The sequence below is a fragment of the Electrophorus electricus genome, chromosome 1 (assembly GCF_013358815.1).
Source record: "Electrophorus electricus isolate fEleEle1 chromosome 1, fEleEle1.pri, whole genome shotgun sequence".
NCBI classification, from domain to species: Eukaryota; Metazoa; Chordata; class Actinopteri; order Gymnotiformes; family Gymnotidae; genus Electrophorus; species Electrophorus electricus.
Window position 1 is genome coordinate 34,687,539 of NC_049535.1, and position 21,096 is coordinate 34,708,634.

At 44.2% G+C, this 21,096-nt stretch overlaps 1 protein-coding gene across 2 annotated transcripts; it reads left to right on the forward strand.

The window, feature by feature from the left end:
- The first annotated feature begins 444 nt into the window (after positions 1-444).
- rbbp6 (retinoblastoma binding protein 6) lies at positions 445-14,403 on the forward strand. 2 transcript variants are annotated; one of them, XM_035533978.1, is made up of 17 exons: positions 445-1,477; positions 2,015-2,117; positions 2,341-2,377; positions 5,163-5,204; positions 6,529-6,617; positions 6,713-6,809; positions 6,979-7,121; positions 7,278-7,450; positions 7,533-7,636; positions 7,765-8,204; positions 8,344-8,416; positions 9,124-9,184; positions 9,286-9,337; positions 9,439-9,804; positions 10,034-10,153; positions 10,246-12,108; positions 12,238-14,403. In XM_035533978.1, the coding sequence occupies exons 1-17, from the start codon at positions 1,312-1,314 to the stop codon at positions 13,748-13,750; spliced, it is 5,442 nt and encodes a 1,813-aa protein (XP_035389871.1). In that variant the 5' UTR covers positions 445-1,311; the 3' UTR covers positions 13,751-14,403. The 2 variants fall into 2 exon arrangements, with proteins under 2 accessions (XP_035389871.1, XP_035389912.1); XM_035534019.1 differs by having other exon boundaries at positions 10,058-10,153.
- Positions 14,404-21,096: the final 6,693 nt, after the last annotated feature.

A 21,096-nucleotide genomic window follows, 5' to 3' on the forward strand; every position in this document is an offset into this window, starting at 1 on the left:
TCAATGAAACCACTTTTGCTGATTTCCTCACTAAGTGCAACATCGCAGGGTGGTGAGGCAAGATTAACAACTATATGCTGCCATCTAGTGCTAATAACACCGTGGTAGCTGTTAATAGGGTAAAAGTGAAAAAGGCGAATGAACATGAATAATATTTTTAAAGGCCCTATATTGTATAAGAATATGAAAGAATAACAGAATAGGAAACATTATTTATGTGCGGAGCAAATTTGTCAGAGTAACAGTATTTGTTGGTTTGGTCAGTAGCATAGGTTGCATACAATTTGTGAGGATTATTTTAGGTCAATTCGTATACCACAAATGACGACCGCCGTGAGCCAACAACCTCCTACACTCAAAAGACAAAAACAAACTAAAACGTTGCGTCGCGTCGTCGTGATCACGTGGTTATACAGACGCACGCGACGCAGCCCCTGCGTTTTCTGTGGAAACCCCGTGCCGCAAAGGGCATTTTGAATGTGCTAGCTAGCTAGTTAACGTTGTGCTATCGTTTAGACAGCTTCGCTGAATTTGCTTTTTGGTGATCAATACTGATGCACAATCGGTTTGATTACCATATTAGCTGATCTGGAGCTGAGATATTGTACTTACGTTGTTTTTTTTGTTTGTGTTTGAGTCCTCTGGTCTTTTGTTTTGGTATCGGAGGCCATTTTAGGCCGTTTGGTGGTCAGGCCTTCCTGCTTCACTAGCTAACGCTGAATATCTAAAGTAGGTTCATTTTCGCGCTCGTTCTGCGTTTGGATTCCACTCATCGGACATTTGGAGAACATTTGGAGTGGACATCAGGGTTCTTGTTCGCCAGGACTGCGTTTTTGAATCTTTTGGACTGTATTGGACTCAGCCCCGGGCTAATCCGGACGGTACCGTCACCCCAGCCTCGGGCTAATCCATATCGCACGTTGGGACTTGGTAGAACCACGGAGCAAACACGAACTGTAATAGTTTTCGTGGACACTCGACTCGACCCGGAGGAAAACCTTGAATGTTGATATAGTTTCGGTTGTTGCGGACTAATATTAGTGTTTCGCAATTCGATCATCTCTGCGCGTTTCGACTGGATCTAAGCGCCTGGCGTCCGGTTTCGCTGACTGATTTATTAGCTAGCTGAGCTAGTAAGCGATGGTGCCTGTGATGACTTAAATGGGGTTGAATGGGTTGTCGCACATTAGAGGCTGGCCAGCCAACTTCTTTGTTGGTTTGACAAAGGGAACATTTCTTTAACCAGCACTGCGAATTGTACTTGGTTTTGATTGTGTTGATTTTTAATCTAGCTGGAAGAATTGTGTAAACATGTCTTGTGTTCATTATAAGTTTTCCTCCAAACTCAACTACGATACGGTCACCTTCGACGGACTTCATATCACGCTGAGTGATCTGAAACGGCAGATCATGGGCAGAGAGAAGCTGAAGGCCGCCGATTGCGACTTGCAGATCACAAATGCCCAAACTAAAGAAGGTAATAACGAATATTTGCATGTATTTGATCCTGTATGTTTCTTTTGCACATAAATAGCTAACCTAGCTAGCTAACTGGCTAGATCACCAGTTCTGCTCTAGCTAAACAGCATGTGGACTCTCACGTCGTGAAGTCTGGTCTGCGCTTCCTTTTCGTTAGTTTATTGACGCATTTCCATACAGCGAGCTAATAGCTAACGACTATTCTCATGTGACAGCTTGTACATGCTTTTCGAGTAAAGAAGCGATAGAAAACTTGCTGTTCGCTTCAATCCGGTACTAATGGCTGCTGGCCTAAATACTTTGTTACGGGTGATTACTATAGTTCGAAGGACTCGGACTGGGGATCGTAGTGTGGGTCCGCCTGCATAATCCTTATGAGTGCAGTCCACCAGACAGTAGGGGGCGCTTCGAGATGGGAATGGGTTCAGGTCAGATGGGATTGGCCCAGTGGGGGAGTGGCTGGCATGTAACGGCGTGAGTTGCGGTTAAGATACATCGCTCTTCATACTTCTGTGTTCTTCATGCGTCTTTTCAGAATACACAGATGATGGAGCCCTCATCCCCAAAAATTCGTCTGTCATCATTAGACGAATTCCAATTGGTGGAGTAAAGGCATCTACTACCAAAACATTTGTTATGTAAGTGACCACGTTTTATTGTCGAATTGCCCATAGTAAAACTTGTTCCAGGACTATAAGTATTATAATGTATGAACTGAGCCTTATATTTTTCTTGTGACATTAGTGATCTTAAAAAAGATGTTCAAAGCATGCAAAGGTAAACCTAAGGTTAACGGTGCCCATGGTAACAGTGCACATGGTAGCTTTGAGTAACCGCTGGTTCTTGCTGGGTTCTTTGCAGTGATCGCTCTGAACCTGCAGTTGGATCTTCGAAAGCAGTATGTAACAGCACCTCATTTTGTCTCATTTACACACATGCCCTTTTGAAATGATGCAGCAAACTATTTCTTGCTCTCCAGTGTTCTTGAAACCATCTTGCAATAAGTTTGTTGAGCGGAATATGATAATGTGTGATGTGTTAATTGTCTTAATTTAGTTTTGCACAATTCTAACTGTATAGAGGTGTACGTGCATGCCACTGCACTGTATTCACATTGAAAAAAGAGATACATGGGTTAATTGTTGTACATTCTTATGTACTGTTGTATGATCATATTGGTCTTTAGAGTGAGTTGAACATGATGGCATTCAATCTGTTTGTCCTTACAGTGGTCAGTCTGTAAAAGCTGTCTTTTGTTTTTTGAATAATAAAAAAAGATGTTATTTATTTTTTTAACACCCTATATCACACAGCTTCAGTGTCTCACTCTCCATGTTTACATAATTTTTAAAGATGGTGCATAACAGGACCCTGTCTGTGTGTTTGTGTGTGTGTGTGTGTGTGTGTGTGTGTGTGAGCACGAGAGAGAGAGCTAGTGTCAGACAGGCAGTGCATGAAAACTTGCTGTCTGGTCTTTAATAAGGCTTTAGGACCATGTTAATGATCCTAAATAGAATAAGAAATGCAAAATGTCATCCTAGATGACTACAAGTTTAATACTCATATTGCTCGTTTATGATCAGTTCTGTTAAATATTGCTCTGGTCTAATATTTTACACACTGTTCTTGTGGTAGTGTGTGTCTTCTGGTCAGAATTAAACCTTGCACTCCATGAACTGTCAGTCTTTGAGAATACAAAGACCAAAGTTTTCAGCAGTTATGAAGTTTTTGTAATATTTTAGACTACAGTAAAGTTTTACACTGGATGTTATTTGCCAACCTTGCGTACTGATGGACCTGACGTTTTTTCTTTTTCTTTTTGTGTAGGCTTAGAAATATTTCATTTTTCCTAAGCTTCATTGGGACTTTAACTTGCAAGGCATTTTAGTTTGCTGGCGTGGAGCAGGGTTTTTCACCCGTGTTAAATAGAAATAAGTCTCTTAACGATGGCGAGAGCCATTTTTTGCCTCTAGTACATGTTGGCTTTGTTAATTTTTATTTATTTATACTCTAAGTACTTTAGAAGTGTAACATTTGAAATGAATTCAGGGTCTTAAATTTTATAACTGCACATAACAAAGTGTTTAGTAAGAGCTCTCGGCTATCGTGTGCCTTTCTGAAGGACATCTCTAGTTCCATACGTTAACGCAGATGGCGTGAGAGGCTGAGGTGTGGTAACTAGTGCTGCGTAAATGGAGGCTTTTTATATGACCGTTCCTTTCCAGCGGGTTCCCAAGCGCCAGTGAATCGGTCATCATTGGGTGTGGATTGATAGTCTGCTTCCACCCTGTGCCAATTGATCAGTGCAAGTTTACGATGGTCCATGCTGGGGCTTTTGTCTCGAATAATGCGCTGTTATTGGTTTTTTACTGATGTGAGTGGGGAACTTGTCCAGTCTGCAGAGATGTTGCTGCAGGGGAGCTTGTGTGGGTTCTGGAGACTGGGAATAACGCAATGTCCTGAAGAGATGTTTTTGATCGTGTCTTTGGAGATGATTAAAAAAAACTTATACCAACATTGTGGAAAATATTTATACCATTTAAAAAAACAATATAAAATACACTATGGCCTTACGTATAGTAAAATATTTCTGTAAGTATTTGTGAATAATGTATATAGTGCTATTTAAGTTTACTATTGCTATGACGAAGATATACTCTTTGACTTGATATTTCTGGAATGAACTGTACTTCTGTAATTGTAAAATCGTTGTTCATATTGACTGTGTATGACACTTTCATTGGTGTTTTAAAATGTTGGATTTAATTTTGCCTCAGATTTTATTTTTTTTAACTAAACTTTTGATTTTTATATTTTTCTGCGTGTTAATTGATCAGATTTTTTTGTTCTCATCTTGCCATTGTTGATCTTGCCATTGCTACACTTTTTAATGAAAATCTGATCTTGGATTCATTTCCCACAGATAAATCTCGAACCATTGATTGTTGCTGAAGACACAAGCTAGTCTTCTATTTTTGTGGATGATTTTTGATTAACTGGGTTATCTTATTTTTTTAACCTTTTAAGAAAAGGCATAACTTTTAGGCTGTATTACAGTTTGTAATGCAGATGTTCTATGATCTGGTTTCTTTCCGCTTTTTGACACCACAGTCTTCTCCTCCTCTCATTTTTCCAAAAGAGCGCTCTCTCTCCCTCTCTCTCTCTCTCTCTCTCTCTCTCTCTCTCTCTCTCTCTGCGGCTTGCAAGTAGTCCGACTTGTTTTATTACAGAATTGGATTCTGTACTGCTGACCACAAGCTTTGTCAATAAAATCCCTTCCTTTAAAATGTATTATCATCCTTCATAAGGCCTTGCGTGTTCACTTCTGTGAGGGCCTGGTCCCGACCTCCCCGGGGACGCGGACCAGGACGTGTGTGCGTGACGGTAGCCCAGCTGGGACACGTCCAGGTGGTTCTGTCCTCATTTTACAGCAGGTTCTGACGGAAGCACCAGCGTTAGTTTGGTCACATCCTTTCTTCAGTGACGATTGAACCCCCATGTTGACGGGAACTAAGGATTAAATGTCAGGCCTAAAGTTTGTCTTAAGAGAATGGTCTGGTTTTTAAAAAGGGCCAAAAGGAATCTAGATGACGTTGTGTTTAAAAGCATTCATTGTCAGTCAGTTGGTTACCGCAGTGTTTAATGTTGCAGTAAACCTTCTTGTCCAATTTCTTTGCAAACAGATTGATGATTCTCCATCCATTTCTCTGGCCCAGCTTTCAAAGGTACACTCCTCCTATCAGTTCGTAGCGCACACAGATGTGTCACTTTTGATGTACTTGATTTCACAAACCATGGGTAATTGTGCATGAGTCATGCCTTTCACACGTTCTGATTAGTTAAAGGTGCCCCATGGTTTGCTGTAGCTTAACACTTCTTTGTGTTTGTGTGTGTGCTTTTTGTTGATCTTAATTAAGCTACAGATTTATTGTATAACATTTTGAAAACATTCGTTGTTTTGTTGCAGTTAATTGATGAATTGAAATGAACGGGCACTTAATGGGCAGTCAAAATAATCTGGTTTAGCTTGATGTTTGACATCCTATCATCACACCTTTGCTGAAAATTTGTGCTTATTGCCGCTAAATTTCGGTGTGCATGTGGGCGTTGGCCGTGAGTCTGCCCGACGCTCTAAAGAGGGCACTCTCTGCCTTTACCAGTGAGGAGGGGGATGGAGAGTACCCTACATACAGCCCCACACTCTTAATTGTGGAAATGTGTGAAAGAGGGAAGCCTTGGAGATCCACTGTCTGTTTGGTTTGACCCCCCCCCCCCCCCCCCCCATCATTAATGCAGATGACTTGATTGCTTTAATCTGAGCCATGGTCTCTTTACTAGTGACACTGTTCACACAGGATTATTTGATTTATTTATTTTTTTTCCACCATGGTTTTTGTGGCTGCAATAACATATCATGCACCTTTTTTGTGTTTTGTTTAGGTTGTTTTTTCTGAGATTGTCATTTATGCAGATGTCATCTTGCATGCAGACAAATTTGTTTTAAAAGTTTAAAATTCAAATGCTGTTGCCAGCCTTTAATATTTTAAATGATCAAAGTAAAGGTATGTAGTGAAAACAGGTTGGTAAATGTAAGTTCATGTAGTGAAACTGTTTGAATGGCTGAAGGATGTTTCATGCAGATAATAAATCTAAACAGATTTTTTGATCATCTGGCAGCTTTTAAAAGATTGTCTGCCTGAAGATTTTTAGTCCCTACTGACAACATGCCAGTTTAGCACCCTTGTGGATGTGTTTTTATACATTTATTTTGCCCTTTTAAATTGACGTGAGGGGTTCATACAAACCCCGAGCCGAACGAGCCGGGTGACCTCCCCTCCATCGCACCAGCTTGCGCAGACCTTGGCCAGTAGCTGGGCGACCAGCGGTGCTGTTCCTCAAGGCTTGCGGTACTCCCTGTCCCACTGCTCCCTCCACCAGCCCTGGAGAGCGGCTGTCTCTCTCTTTACAGCGTCAGTGGCCAGGGAGTCTCGGGCCCCTGGGTACCTCTCCCGCCTTAACCTGTGTTTGACAACGTTGCCTGTTACGCAGACCGCCAACCTGGCAGAAGCAAACGCGTCGGAGGAAGACAAGATCAGAGCAATGATGTCTCAGTCCAATCATGACTATGATCCAATTAAGTAAGTGCTGCGTTCAGTCAGACATATGTGGAGCACCTCATTGTGCCCTCGTGCTGCGCCTGATTGGACCTCTGTTTTGTTTTTTCCTCTGTTAGTTACGCAAAGAAAGTTGCGGGACCGCCTCCTCCAAACTACACTTGCTTTCGATGTGGGAAAAATGGGCACTACATTAGAAACTGCCCCACCAATGGGGTAATTGGGTTTTAATTACCTTTTCTGTCTTTAAGCAAAGTGCATGAAACATTCTCCCCACTCTGTGTGTGTGTGTGTGTGTGTGTGTGTGTGTGTGTGTAGGCGAGTGTGTGTGTGTGTGTGTGTGCAGGGGGGGGGGTAATCTAATCCTCTACTTCACTCGTGTTAGCAGGACAAAAGTTTCGAAGCCCCTCAGCGGATTAAAAAGAGTACTGGGATTCCTCGGAGCTTTATGGTGGAGGTGGACGATCCGAGCATCAAAGGCGCCATGCTGACCAACACTGGAACATACGCTATTCCCACCATCGATGCGTAAGCCCCCCCCCCCAACGACACGTGTCCTAAGCACCATCACTGTCTGCGTGTCCATTCTGAAGTCCCATACGCAGTGCTGAAACTACAGCCTTTGGTTTTTTGTGCTGAGTTGTTGCTGATTGTGTCTTTCCCACGGTTGCACTGGTGGTACAGGGAGGCCTATGCAATCGGGAAGAAGGAAAAGCCCCCGTTCCTGCCGCAGGAGCACTCCTCTTCCTCGGAGGAAGATGACCCTGTGCCTGATGAACTGCTCTGCCTGATCTGTAAGGACCTCATGACGGACGCCGTGGTCATCCCCTGCTGCGGGAACAGCTACTGCGATGACTGTGAGTGCACGCTTCGTGGGGCAGTCACGGCTGAAGGCAGCGTGGCTGGGCTTCCAGAGCTCATGGCTTCCTGTCGCCGCAGGTATTCGGACGAGTCTGCTGGAGTCAGAGGAGCACGTCTGTCCAACTTGTAATCAGTCTGAAGTTTCCCCTGATGCTTTGATTGCCAATAAATTCTTGCGCCAGGTAAAAGCATCAACCTGCTCTAATACACGATCTCCTTCACGCAGTTTGTATAATCTTGAGGTTTTTTGCCGTCACGTCTTGTCTGTGCAGCTCATGTTTAGTCGTCGATCTGCTGCTTTTAAATTCAGGCCGTGAACAACTTCAGGAACGAGACCGGTTACACCAAGCGGATGCGTAAAGCGGCGGCAGCCGCCGCCGCCGCCGCCGCTCAGTCTGCCAGTCCCGCCGCCTCGTTGCAGCCCCGCCCGCCGCGCCACGCCCAGCCGCCACGCCCCGCCCAGCCCCTCAGGCCCCCTAACTCCCGGCAGCAGGACCCGCTCTTGGCTAACGTTCCGCGGCCTGCTGCGGCCCACACCCCACCCCAGAGCCTCTCGGCAGCTGCCCCGCCCCCTTCTGTGTCTCTCCAGGGCTCCAGCACACCCCCCTCTGGCAGCAGCTCCAGCGCGTCCCCGTCTGGCAGTACTTCCTCTCTTGCCGGGAGCACCAGTGCTCCGGCGGCTGCTAGCTACGGTGTGGCACTGTCCCTCCAGCAGCAGGCCAGCAAACAGGAAGAGCCACCTATGCCCAAGTAAGTGGTTTTACTGAGTGCTGGCTGAAAAGGTATAGCGTTGACTTGAAATGCATGGTTTAAAAGTGTTCAGTTCCATTGCGGGTGGGGGTTACAGATAGTTGAACTAATTTGGCTTTTTTATGTCTGAATTGTCCAGAGAGCCAGACGTCTCGGCACCATCAGCTGTAGTTGCCTCAGAGGCTCCACTGCCAACCCCACTTATTCCAAAGGTACCGTGTGCATTTGTGCCATATGACATACACATTCTAATACTAAACCACGAGTTTAGAAGTTTCACTGAAAAGTGTCATAACTTTAGGACCTCCCCGGTTGTCACTTGTTGAAGTGTTGAAGTTGTCTGTTATTGTAGACAGTGATGTTCTAGTTGGCCCAAATGGTGTGTTGGCTTTCAGCGCAAAAATAAGTGATGTTACCAATCTAGAGAAAATAGGCTCTGTTTGATGTTACAAACCTCAAGTTTATTTACCTTTGTTGTTGAGTTGAACAATCAGAGCTGTCTAACACTAGTTCAGTAAAGCAATGCGCTACAAGGCGTTTGTTAGTGAGATTACCATGACGAGAACAACAACTTTTAATGGCTTATTGCTTTAAAAACAGCTATTTTAAAAACGTGCACTATTAAGCTTGCCCACTCCAAAATTTGTGCTTGTGCTATGTTGGTTACATGATTTACAGAGGTAAGTGTGTTGCAGGTTGTTTAGCAGCAGGCATAACAGTTGATTATCAACTCCGACTGAGAATTTAAGAAAATCCTGAACTAAAGTTGCTGCTGTAGATGTAATTAGATGTAATCGTTCTAATGTAGCTCCAACTCACCGTGTAATACCTGATCCCAATTTAATGTGCCTTGTAGTTTTGGTTGGTTGGTTTTTGTTTTGGGGTGACTCTGTATGGTGGTTGTCCCGTTTCCGTTTAGGGGTACCATGTTCCTGTGATTGGTCAGCCACACGCTCTCCCTCACCCTACTCCCAGAGCAGGTGAGACTCATTTATATACAGTTTACTTCTTTCTACCCACAACAAGTTGGTGAAGCACAAATTCTGAATTTTTTGTATATATTGTTTTATTTTCACTTAAGGACCCAGACCTAGTGGACCTAGACCGGCTGCAGCCCGACCTGCGTGGGAGCCGTGAGTATTACTGCCATCTTCTCTCAACGTTTCCGTTTGATCCACAGAAATAGTGTGGCGGTCGGCCGATTGATTTCTACTGTTTTTCCACCATCTCCCAGGTCCCCAAACAGAGGCAGGGCCCCCAGTGAAAGACCCCTAAGAGCTCAGCTTCCACTTGTCCAGCCTCCACCTGTAGCTCCGCCTGTATACGTGCCCCCCCTCTTTCCTCCTCCGCAGCACACCATGCCACAGCCCCCTGGGGTGGTGCCGCAGCAGTACCCTCTGCAGTATCCCCCAGGACAACAACCCCCTCCCCCTTACACCGTACCCCCTCCTGGGTACCCCCCGGCCCCGGCCAACGTCCCGGCTCCATGGGTACCCCCGGGTACGCAGCCCTCCCTGCCCAACCCCATCCCCTCCATGACATCTGCACCCTTCCTGTCCAAGGAGGAGTTCTACAGGCAGCAGCGTCGACTGAAGGAAGAGTGAGTAGGCCTTAGTTCATTGGATATTTTTCCCTCAACGTTGGGCTAGTTTTGGTGAATTGTAATGAATGACTGGCCACTGAAGCATAACAATCTCTTTATTCATATTCCTTATTAGCAATGTAACACGCACTACAAATATGATGAGCTAGAAAGTTGTTTGAAATAGGCCCTGCTCTGCTGTGTTTTAACTGTCAAGTTTTATCTCCTTCCTGTTTTCAATAAATAGTCCCCACTGTCGATTCGTTACCAGGGAGAAGTCTAAGCTTGAGGAATTTACCAACGACTTTGCCAAAGAGTTACTGGAGTATAGAAAGATCCAGAAGGAGAGAAGACGATCCTATTCTAGGTTTGTTTTCTGAGCAGTGTTTTCTTCAGTTCTTCAGTTTGAGAAGGTGAAACTCAGACGAGTAGACGTGACCTCCTGTTCTTTTCCTTCAGGTCCAAATCTCCATACCGTGGTTCTTCCTACAGCGGCTCATCCTGCTCCTATTCCAGGTCCCGCTCCCGCTCCCGTTCCCCGCGGTCCTACTCGCGGTCTCTTACTCGCTCTCGCTCCAGGTCGCGCTCGCGCTCGCGGTCACGGTCCCGCTCTTACTCGCCGTACTCCCGCCGGGGCCGCGGGCGCAGCCGCAGCTACCGCTCCAGATCACGCACGCCCCCCTACCATCGCTCCCGCACCCGTTCTCCCTCATACAGGGGGCGGGATGGGGCCGGGGTGAGCAGCGGCATCTACCGCTCTCGCTCCAGATCGCCTGTCTACAGGGGCCACAGCCCCGGCAAGAAGCTCCCACCGGGCTCGCAGCTGGAGGCAGACCGCAAGTACCCGGGGAGGTACAGGGAGATTCCTCCTTACGATGCAAAGGCGTACTACGGCCGAGCGGTGGATCAAAGCGACCCCTACGAGAGGGAACGGTACCGCGAGTGGGAAAGGGAGTACAGAGAATGGTATGAAAAGTACTTCAAGAACTACGACGCCCCACAGGGCAGTCAGGTCAGAGGTCGTGGCCCAGGAGGTAGAGATCCATACTCCCCCGAGCGGTTTGCTCCGCCCAGACCCAGGGACAACTCCCCCTACAACCGGGGGCGCCGGGACGAATACCCGCCCCACACCCAGGCTCACGGGGTGCCCCCAAGAGGCCGTCCGTTGACGTACCAGGAGAAGTGTGCAGAGAAGTATGGTCACCTCCATCTGAACAATGCAGGCGCCGCCCGGGGTGTGAGCAGAGAGTCCCTGAAACCCACCAAAGAACGGGAGCCCAGTGCAAGTGCAGCGGCAGACTCCAAAGGCTTGAAGCACAAGAAACACAGGAGAAAGAGGAAGGGCGAGGATGGCGACATGTTCAGCCACTCCGACTCCATGGACGAGGCAAAGAAGGATGAGCGCAAGGGCGACTCTGTGCTGATGAACTCGAGCCGCGATGATGCCACTCCGGTCAGAGATGAGCCGATGGACAGCGCGGCAGTGCCGTACAAGAGCACTTCAGACAAGGAGAAAAAAGAGAAGGCCAAAAGCAAAACGGAAAAAGTCAAGCGCAAAACCGAAAGTGGCACGCAAAAGAAAGACGTGCCGGGAAAGAGTTGTAAGCCTGCAAAAGAAAAGGAAGTGGAGACGGCACGAGAGAAAGTGGCTTCTACTGAACCAGCCATTAAGAGAATCAAAGAAGAGCCGACTCAGAAGATGGACGCAGCCAAACCACAGCCATGTGAGAAACTCATGCTGCCCCGAAAGCTAATGCAGCCTAGACCCGTCAAACACCACCAAGAGCAGAAGCCTGTCAAAGACGAGCTGAAAGTTAAGAAGGAACCAGTCAAAGAGTTGGTGAAAACAGAAAAGCCTCTACCGAAAGATGGGAAGCCCAAGCTGGAGAAGCCGGTCAAAATGGAGGAGAAAGCCGTTAGCAAAGCCAGTGAGACGAAGGTGGAGAAAAGGAAACGCAAAGATGAAAAGCCATTTGCGAAGGACCTGGAACCTCCTCCGAATAAATCCCCAAGGGTGGAAACTGTCGAAATGGTCAAAGGCTCCCCGAAACCCAAACCTAAGGCTGAAGGTGAGAAGCCTGTCGAGCGAGAGAGACCGGCGATACCGTCTCTGATGGACATAAAGCCCGAGCCTGTGAGAAAGATCAAGCTCAACCGTGAGATTGGGAAGAGGATCACCAGCACTGAGCGGGTTGTGGAAGTTGAGGAGCCCATTCCTGGTATTCCTGGGAAGAGTAGACTTGACCCAAAGCCCAAGACTAAGGCCCGGCGGAGGGTGAATGCGCCAGATGGAACAGAGTCCATGTTGGTTGATTACACCAGGTGAGTTGGTGGTCAGTGTTTTTGTGTGTGTGTGTGTGTGTGTGTTGACCTTATGTATTAAGTTGTGCATTAATAATGAAATGCTCAAGTATATGGTTTTGATGTACTAAAGTATGTTGTCTTTGACAGCACCAGTTCTACAGGTGGCAGTCCTATTAAGAGGCACGAGGAGAAACAGGACTTGAAGAAAACTGTGGTGAAGACCCTGGAGGAGTACACCAATGACAGCTCTACGCCTGCTGAGGATGAAATTGTCTTGATTCAGGTGCCCCGTTCCAAGTGGGAGAAGGAGGACTACGAATCTGAGGAGGACGATTCCAAGGCCATCACCTCTTCTGGAAGTGGCGGTCTGGCTACTGTGAGCTCCGCTCCTGCTGTGGATAACGCTGCTTCGAAATCTAGTGACAAAGAGTCTACCCGTGTGGAGAAACCCATCTACGCTGCTAAAGATGGTCAAGCTGAGGTCAAACCTGCCAAGGAGCTGCCGCAGAGCGAATTGGAGAAAGATGGTGAGCGGGAAAGAGACAGGGGCAGGGAAAGGGAACGCAGCACCTCCGATCGGGAGTCCTCAGACAAAAGGAAAGCCGCAAATGCAAATCACGACCGGGATCGTGTGCAGGAGAGAGGCAGCGACCATGGCAGCGAGAGGAGCTCCTCCTCTCAGTCCTCCAGAGACAGGCCAGGGGATCGCTCTGCACCTGCGTCCAGGAAGCCACCTGGTCGGGAGCACAGCACCAGCCTCCCTGACAGAAAACTGGATCATCGAAGCAGTGCAAGAGAGCACTCAGACTCCCGACAGAGAGACAGCAAGCCTAGAGACCCACTCAGGAGGAAGGAATCGCCACCTCCGCCCTCTAGGTGTAAGGAGCGGGAAGTGCACACGGACATGGCGAGAGTTCCTGCAATTTCCCAGGAGTCAAAAAGGGCTGAACACAGTCCTCCTGGGAACCGGAGAGCTTTATCTCAGGCTGCCCCGGAGCTTAAAAGGGCTTCGGAGGACCACAGAATTGATCGACCTGTACAGGGCACCAGGCACCCTGACGGTCGTCCCATAAAAGATACTGAGCGCACTGGGCACAAAGTTTTGCCAAGGACAGTGTCCCCAGAGCCCCGGGCTGACACCGAAAGAGGGGCCGTTCACCCGGACAGAGAGCACCCAAAAGTCAAGCCCCCATCTGTGCGTTCGACGCGGCTGTCCTCAGACCTCACGAGGGAGACGGATGAGGCAGCGTTCGTTCCAGACTACAGCGAAAGCGAAAGTGAGGCCTCCGAACCTGACAGCAAAGCAGAACTTAGGGAAAGGGGGCGTGACAGTAGCGTAAGCCCAGCCCACAGCCAGAGTGCCAGCCCCTCAGGTAGCCATGCCCACAGCAGCTCTCCCAGCTCTCCAGGAAGCCAGGACAGCAAGAAGAGAAAGAAAGAAAAGAAGGACAAGAAAGAAAAGAAAAAGCACAAGAAACACAAGAAACACAAAAAACACAAGAAGCATTTGAGTAATGAATCTGAGTCAGAGCCCAAAGGACAGAAACACAAGCATAAGAAAAAGAAATCTAAAAAGAGTAAAGATAAGGAGAAGGAAGAGAGAGACAAGGAAAGAGAGGAGAGGGCCAAAGAGGAACCAAAAGAGAAGGTTCCTGTTTGAGGCCATATGGAACTCAATTTAGTCATTTTCAAACCCTAATGGTACAGCAACTTTAAAAAAATACTGAGTTTTACAAAGGCATTTCTGGTTATTGTAAAGACGACTGTTCAGATTACTTTGGTCTTTATTTACTTTTCTGTAGAAAGAAAAAGTTGAGAAATATAATCATAATGTGCTAGTCTCTGCCACTTTGAGAGTAGCTGCTTTGAACAATGAAGGCCAATATGTTGATCTACTTTTTTATGCATACTGCTTTCTCCCCACCCCCCACAACACTTCTCATATGGTCATGGTTTCTATTAAGACAGCCGTAGAGGAGGCACTTTAGAGAGTAATGTGAACATTAATGTGACTGCAGTTTGCAGGAGAGTTTGCGCCCTCTGGTTCCACATCTCCCTCCAACACCCAGAAACGGAAAAAAACATATCGTTACACGATTATGACAATGATGAAATGTTGTTACTGTTGCAGCTGGGTATAGTGCTGATCTAGCACAGGGCACATCGTCTGCTTGTGAGTTTTGCACTGTGAATATTTCCTCTACTTTCAAGTTTTTATTTTCCATTGCAGTCTCATGATGGTTAATTTAAATTACCAGCTGAAAAATGAAATGGTTTCTTTTTTGAAGATAATAAATTGAGCAAAATATCAAATCTTTTGTCTCTCTTGTTCTGAATTAGTCAATTTATATCTAAGATGTTGTATTGTAAATTGTAAATTGTAAATTGACCAGTGTCAGCCAATTAAGTTTAAGTCTATCAGTATAAGAAGCCAAGGTGGATGTTCCCAGGTTAGGACTTTTCTGGAGATAAATGAACCATCCTTTTTAAAAGCAAGCACATCCTGATACACACAATTTTAAACTGCAGGAGAGATCTCAGATATGCAGAAATGTGAGATTACTTTGAATTACTGCTGTTTTTAATAATTCTATGTAGTTTGTTTACTTATGTATTATACAGTTTTTTAAAACACCTAGATTATTGGTTAAAAAATTGCTGTTTATGCTTAGAGAAACGTTTATTTGAGGATTACAATGTCAGGAATTCAAAGTTTGAGTTGTACTATATAGAATAAAAATCACTTTCACTTTTAAAGTAAAGGTAACTAAGCAATAATTACAGAGACAGCTACACAGATGAGTCGTGACTGATTGAAAACCAATTAATGTACCCGCCATAAAAAAAATAACTGACAAAATATCAACATGGAATTACAGCCTCAAAGATAAACTCATTTGAAGTGAATTCATAAAGTTGGTAAACTATTTGTGGGAATCATTAGGCCTAATTGCAAGGGAAGGACCAAAATTGGGTGAAGTTTAAGACCACGTTGCTCAGGTCTACAAAGATGACAGACGCAATACAAAGGAAAGCAAACCATCAATGAAAGCTTCTGTGACTGTTTTACAGCACCAAGCACTTGGCTGGGAGAAGGATTTCTAAGGAAGTGTTGAAAGCTATATTTACAAATCACAGCCTCGACTCATGAGCCTCTTGAGAAGAAATGTTACTAGCATGAACGAGCTGGTGTGAGTTGGAATCCTGATAGAGCAAAACCTTTCAGAAACCAAACACTATTGGCAGAGAGACTAATCCTGCCTAGGCTGGTGTGATGCAGCATAATGCCCAGACAAAAACATTTCTCACTATATTTCTAATGGTTCAGGGACAGATCCAGGAGAGAGGTGGGAAAAGGGAGTACTCTGTAAGTCTAGCAATGCACAGGCCTTAAGCTTATCTCATGCACAGAGCCAAGGAGCCAAAGGTAAGAGACAGCTGGAATTCAATTTGCATAATTATGAGTTTAAACATCCTTTCTGTGTGATGGCTAACCAAGGTATAGTGTTCCCAGTAATCATTGGTTTAAACTTTTTAAGCACTGGAATTGCATTAGAATTATTGCATTTAATTATCCTTTACCTACTTTTCTCTTGGCAGACAATCAAGTTGCGTCAATTGAAGTACCTGGCTCAGGACATGTTCCTACTTGAAAATCCTGAGTTGCACAAGCAAATAAATCCTGGTGGATGGAGCTAATACAAATATCCATGAAAAGCAAAAGCCTCTTGAGTGTTTTACAGATCTGAGAGGACCATGATGGCATCCAGTGTGCAAGATGAACACTGGCTGTGGGATTAGTGAGTTTTCTTTATCATTATCTCTGCATGACACGAGAGTACTGGATTCACACTGGCAGAAAAAGCTCTGAAAAGGAAGCTGAAAGGTGAACAGTTTTCTAATCCACTCACCCTATAAGGCAATGCAGTGGCAGCAGAGCTAATCCAGCAAGTCTAGGGAGATGTGGGGAAGATTCAGAAAAAACAAAACAAGTATAACTGCCACAAGAGTCTTGTCTGTTTCCAGCTTAGGGATATGTTGTGGGTTCATCTTCTCAGTACAGGATTTACTGGTAAACTGACATAAAAGTGGAAAGGTGCTAGCTACTCAGATATTAAATGTTATAAGTCTAGTTAACTATCTGCGCTGGGTTTTCCAAAAGCATGATAAAGCAAAGATAATTTTTAAACGTTAGGGCAAGTATTACACACTGAACACTCTCTCTCTTATTTAAGATAATCTTAACACTACAATGGTTTTAGGAAACAGGGCCCAGATCAGATACCTTAATGAAAGTTATCAATTTGACACTGCTCATGCCAGACACCTTAAACCTTACTATGACTTGGCCGGGTCACCTTCTACTGGGCAACCATCATGGTCACATCTTAGGTTTTTAAAAACTGAAAGAAAGGTATGCATATACCATATTGTACTTCTTGTGTATTGCCATTCCAGTCTTAAGGGGAGCTGTGAGGTATGTAAACTCTGTGCTGTTCTGTGTTTTATCAACAAGAATAGAGAAGAAATTAGTGAAGAGTTGTTTCCTGTGTGCTAATTTCTCCTTTACAAAGAAGCTTGGTAGTAACACTTTAACATTTATAGCCATTTCATTAAGTTATCGTGAAAAACGCAGTTGACTAAGTTGTTTATGTAGGTATTAGCATGCTGTGCTAACCCTAATTGGATGAGTGTTTTTTTAATGTTTAGGACTGCTTATCTGAATGACTTTTGTTAAAAGGAGAAGACTTTAGATCGTACCATCATTCTGTTGTTGTTAAAATGATTCTGAATTCATTGGATTTCCACAGAGTTTGCAAAACACTTTCAGAATTTCAGGTCCCCTTTATGACTTTAGACATCTGCCTCACCACTTGACATATGGCATAGACTGGAGGTTGCAATTTTTCATTATATTATATAAATATTATATAAATATTTGTGCCCATTATTAATTAGAAGATTGCACACTTTAGCCCTTCTGGTCTACAAGGGTCCTGTGGGACCAGTCAGCACGGTTCACTGGAGAACAAGAAGCACTCGATTGGGTTCTTGCCAAATCCTGTTTTGACTGCACATGATTGCAAACTAAAATGTTATATTTGCCTGTAATATTTATTCAGGTGTTTTACCATGTACATTTTATAAATGTGTGTGTCCTGGCATCTGCAGATATGTGCATGGAAAATATCAGATATATAATATTATATCAAATATATAATATCAGATATACAGCTCCAGAAAAAAATAACAGACCACTCCAATTTTTTCTTAAATCAGCACATGTGCAGCAGCCAGTCCATTCCAGTGTTTGTTGAATTCCTTCACAGACACACCTCATTCTACTTAATGAGATGCTGAATAGGTGATCACCTTAACAAAATCCTATTCTAATGAGCAACAGTTTAAAAACCTCTGCTGCTTTCATCACTATTCTGTTATAGCACCAGCTGGATGGGAAAAGGAGTACTAGGAATACCCAAAAAGTAAGTGTAGTCCAAATACAGCTACAGACCATGCCAAGAGTTGAAGAGAAAGGTTCTTAATGAGGAAAAGAAGGGTTCAGTTTTAGCTTGACTGGTAGAGGAATACAGTGAGCGTCAGGTTGCTTCTATCTTGAAAATTTCAAAAACTGTGGTTCATAAGAACAAGGTCAAGCAGCAAACACATGGGACAACAACAGCTACAGACTGGCAGAGGTCAAAAATGACTCTCTACCAACCGTGATGATCACCACCTCATTCGAATGTCACTTAACTGTAAGATGACGTCAAGTGAACTACAAAAAGAATGGCATGCAGCAGCTGGGGTGAATTGCACAGTAAGGATGATTTAAAACAGGCTTCTGGAGGCAGGGCTGAAGTTGTGCAAAGCTAGAAAAAAGCCCATCTTCTCTGATGTGGGTCATTTTTGGCTTTGTCCAACACCTGGTCGTGTAATGGTTAGACAGAGACCTGGAGAGGTCTACAAGCCAAGAGTGTCTCTCACTGACTGTGAAGTTTGGTGCAGGATCAGTGATGATCTGGGGGTGTTTCTGCAAGGCTGGAATCGGGCAGATTTGTCTTTGTGAAGGACACATGAATCAAGCCACTTACAAAACTGTGCTGGAAGAAAATTTGCTTCCTTCTGCTCTGACAATGTTCCCCAATGATTTCCTCTGATGATTGTTTTTTTCAACAGGACAACACTCCATGTCACACAGCCAAGCCAATCAAAGTGTGGATGAGGGACCACCAGATCAAGACCCTATCATGGCCAGCCCAATCTCCAGACCTGAACCCTATTGAGAACTTCTGGAATGTGATCAAGAGGAAGATGGATGGTCACAAGCCATCAAACAAAGCCGAGCTCCTGGATTTCTGTGCCAGGAGTGGTGTAAAGTTACCCAACAGCAATGTGAAAGACTGGTGGAAAGCATGCCAAGACGCATGAAAGCTGTGATTAAAATTCAGGGTTATTCCACCAAATATTGATTTCTTGACTCATCCTAAGTTTAAATATTAGTGCTGTTGTTTATAAATGAATATGAGCTTGTTTTCTTTACATTATTTGTGGTCTGAAATTTATGTAACTGTTTTGTTATTTTGACCATTAGTCATTTTCATAAACAGAAATATGCTCTAAAATCAAATATTTTTATCTGGAATTTGGAAAAAATGTTGCCAGTAGTTTATAGAACAAAACAAAACTGCTCAGCCTGGTCAAACACATACCCATCAACTGTAAAATGAGAGAAGCTGATTTTTGTAGTGGTCTCTTATTTTTATCCGGGGCTGTATAACGTTGGCACAGAAGTCTTGTTCATTCCTTAAAAACTACTAATGCTTAGGGAACATAATCTTAATCTGGTAGATGTTGGATTTTGTTCAGGATGATGATGATCTAAAACATTTGTAAAATCTTTTTTTCCCAGATTTCAGGTCTAATGTACTGATTCAAAACCTACCATTACCAAATCTTTTTTAAATAACTGGTCTGGATAGGCCTTTAAAGTCCCATCAACAGAAAGCTGTGCTTGAAGAAGATGGTGTCATCTAGAGAGTCCATCTTCCAAGATGCTGTGTACCAGGCCTCACAATTGATTCTTCTCATCCATCCCTATAACTACACACCTACAACCAAAGCTTGAATTCACATATTTGATGGCAAAAACAAACAAACAAAAAAGGTAATATGTTGGGCTAGTCTTACTACTGTGTGGATAGATCCTTACTACTGTGTGGATAGGTCCTTACTAGTGGATAGGTCCTTACTAGTGGATAGGTCCTTACTACTGTGTGGATAGGTCCTTACTATTGCATAGGTCCTTACTAGTGGATAGGTCCTTACTACTGTGTGGATAGGTCCTTACTAGTGGATAGGTCCTTACTAGTGGATAGGTCCTTACTACTGTGTGGATAGGTCCTTACTAGTGGATAGGTCCTTACTAGTGGATAGGTCCTTACTACTGTGTGGATAGGTCCTTACTATTGCATAGGTCCTTACTAGTGGATAGATCCTTACTACTGTGTGGATAGGTCCTTACTAGTGGATAGGTCCTTACTACTGTGTGGATAGGTCCTTACTATTGCATAGGTCCTTACTAGTGGATAGGTCCTTCCTACTGTGTGGATAGGTCCTTACTATTGGATAGGTCCTTACTAGTGGATAGGTCCTTACTACTGTGTGGATAGGTCCTTACAGGTGGATAGGTCCTTACTAATGGATAGGTCCTTACTAGTGGATAGGTCCTTACTATTGGATAGGTCCTTACTAGTGGATAGGTCCTTACTACTGTGTGGATAGGTCCTTACTAGTGGATAGGTCCTTACTAGTGGATAGGTCCTTACTAGTGTGTGGATAGGTCCTTACTAGTGGATAGGTCCTTACTACTGTGTGGATAGGTCCTTACTAATCATTTTCTTGGACATTTGTTTACGCCGATATCCGCTGTATGCATTATATAACCTATAAGGCAAAAGGTATTGTAGTATAATTATTGGCTCAGGTTTTTGTCAGATCCAATTACATTAAAAGTAGAATGAGTTGCACTGAGGAGCTGAGAAATGTTGAGTGTTGCAATGCCATAAGATGCCACCTGTACCAGCAGCAGTCAGTTGATGAAGGTTCCAGCCTGCTCGATCTGTCTTGGTCAACTGTAAGCGCTATTGTTGTGAGATGGAGATGTCTAGGAGTAACAACAGCTCCTACAGGTGTAATGGTCAGGTGTTCACATACTTGTCGCTATATAGTGTACATTTTTGCTGTGATGGAATGTATTAAGAAGGTGGCAAAACAGATCAGGTTCACTAACTACTTGTTGGTGGTGGCATACATGAATGCAAATCATTCAGAAACAGAGAAATGTCAGGACAGAGGAGTCTGTTTGTACATAAATCAGCGCTGGTGCAAAAATGCATTTATCAGGGAGAGAACATGCACTATAGACATTGAACTCATATCTGTGTCTGTCCATCCATTTTACTTGCCCCATGATTTTCCTCAAATATTTCTGAATATGAACATTTAAGCAGAATGTAGGAAAATGGTCTCATTCTAGCAAGTGCTCCCACTCTGGCCACCTTCTGTATACTGAAGTCCAGGAGCTGGAATAATAATAAATAATAAGTTTAATTTATATAGCACCTTTCACAGACTCAATGTCACTTTACAATAACAATAAAGATGGAGGGAGAGAAAAAATAACATTGACACATTCAACACATTAATTACCAACTAGGAAAAATGTTATGAGATATGTTGAGAAAAGAGGTGCATTTTTAGTTTAGACTAATGGCAAATATATATGATATTTGTGGTTGACCCTTAATTTATAAGTCATCCAGGGCACAGAGAATGTCCGTTGTTTCTCTAGAACACACTTTATGTAGTGTTTTCCAGGCTCGGTATGTTATGGAATGCAATTTTTCAATCAGAATTCAGTAAAAGACTGTGGAAATATACCACAGCCAAAGTTTTTCCTGTGCTGATTAAACATAAAGGGAGAATTGATTCAAATGGCACAGC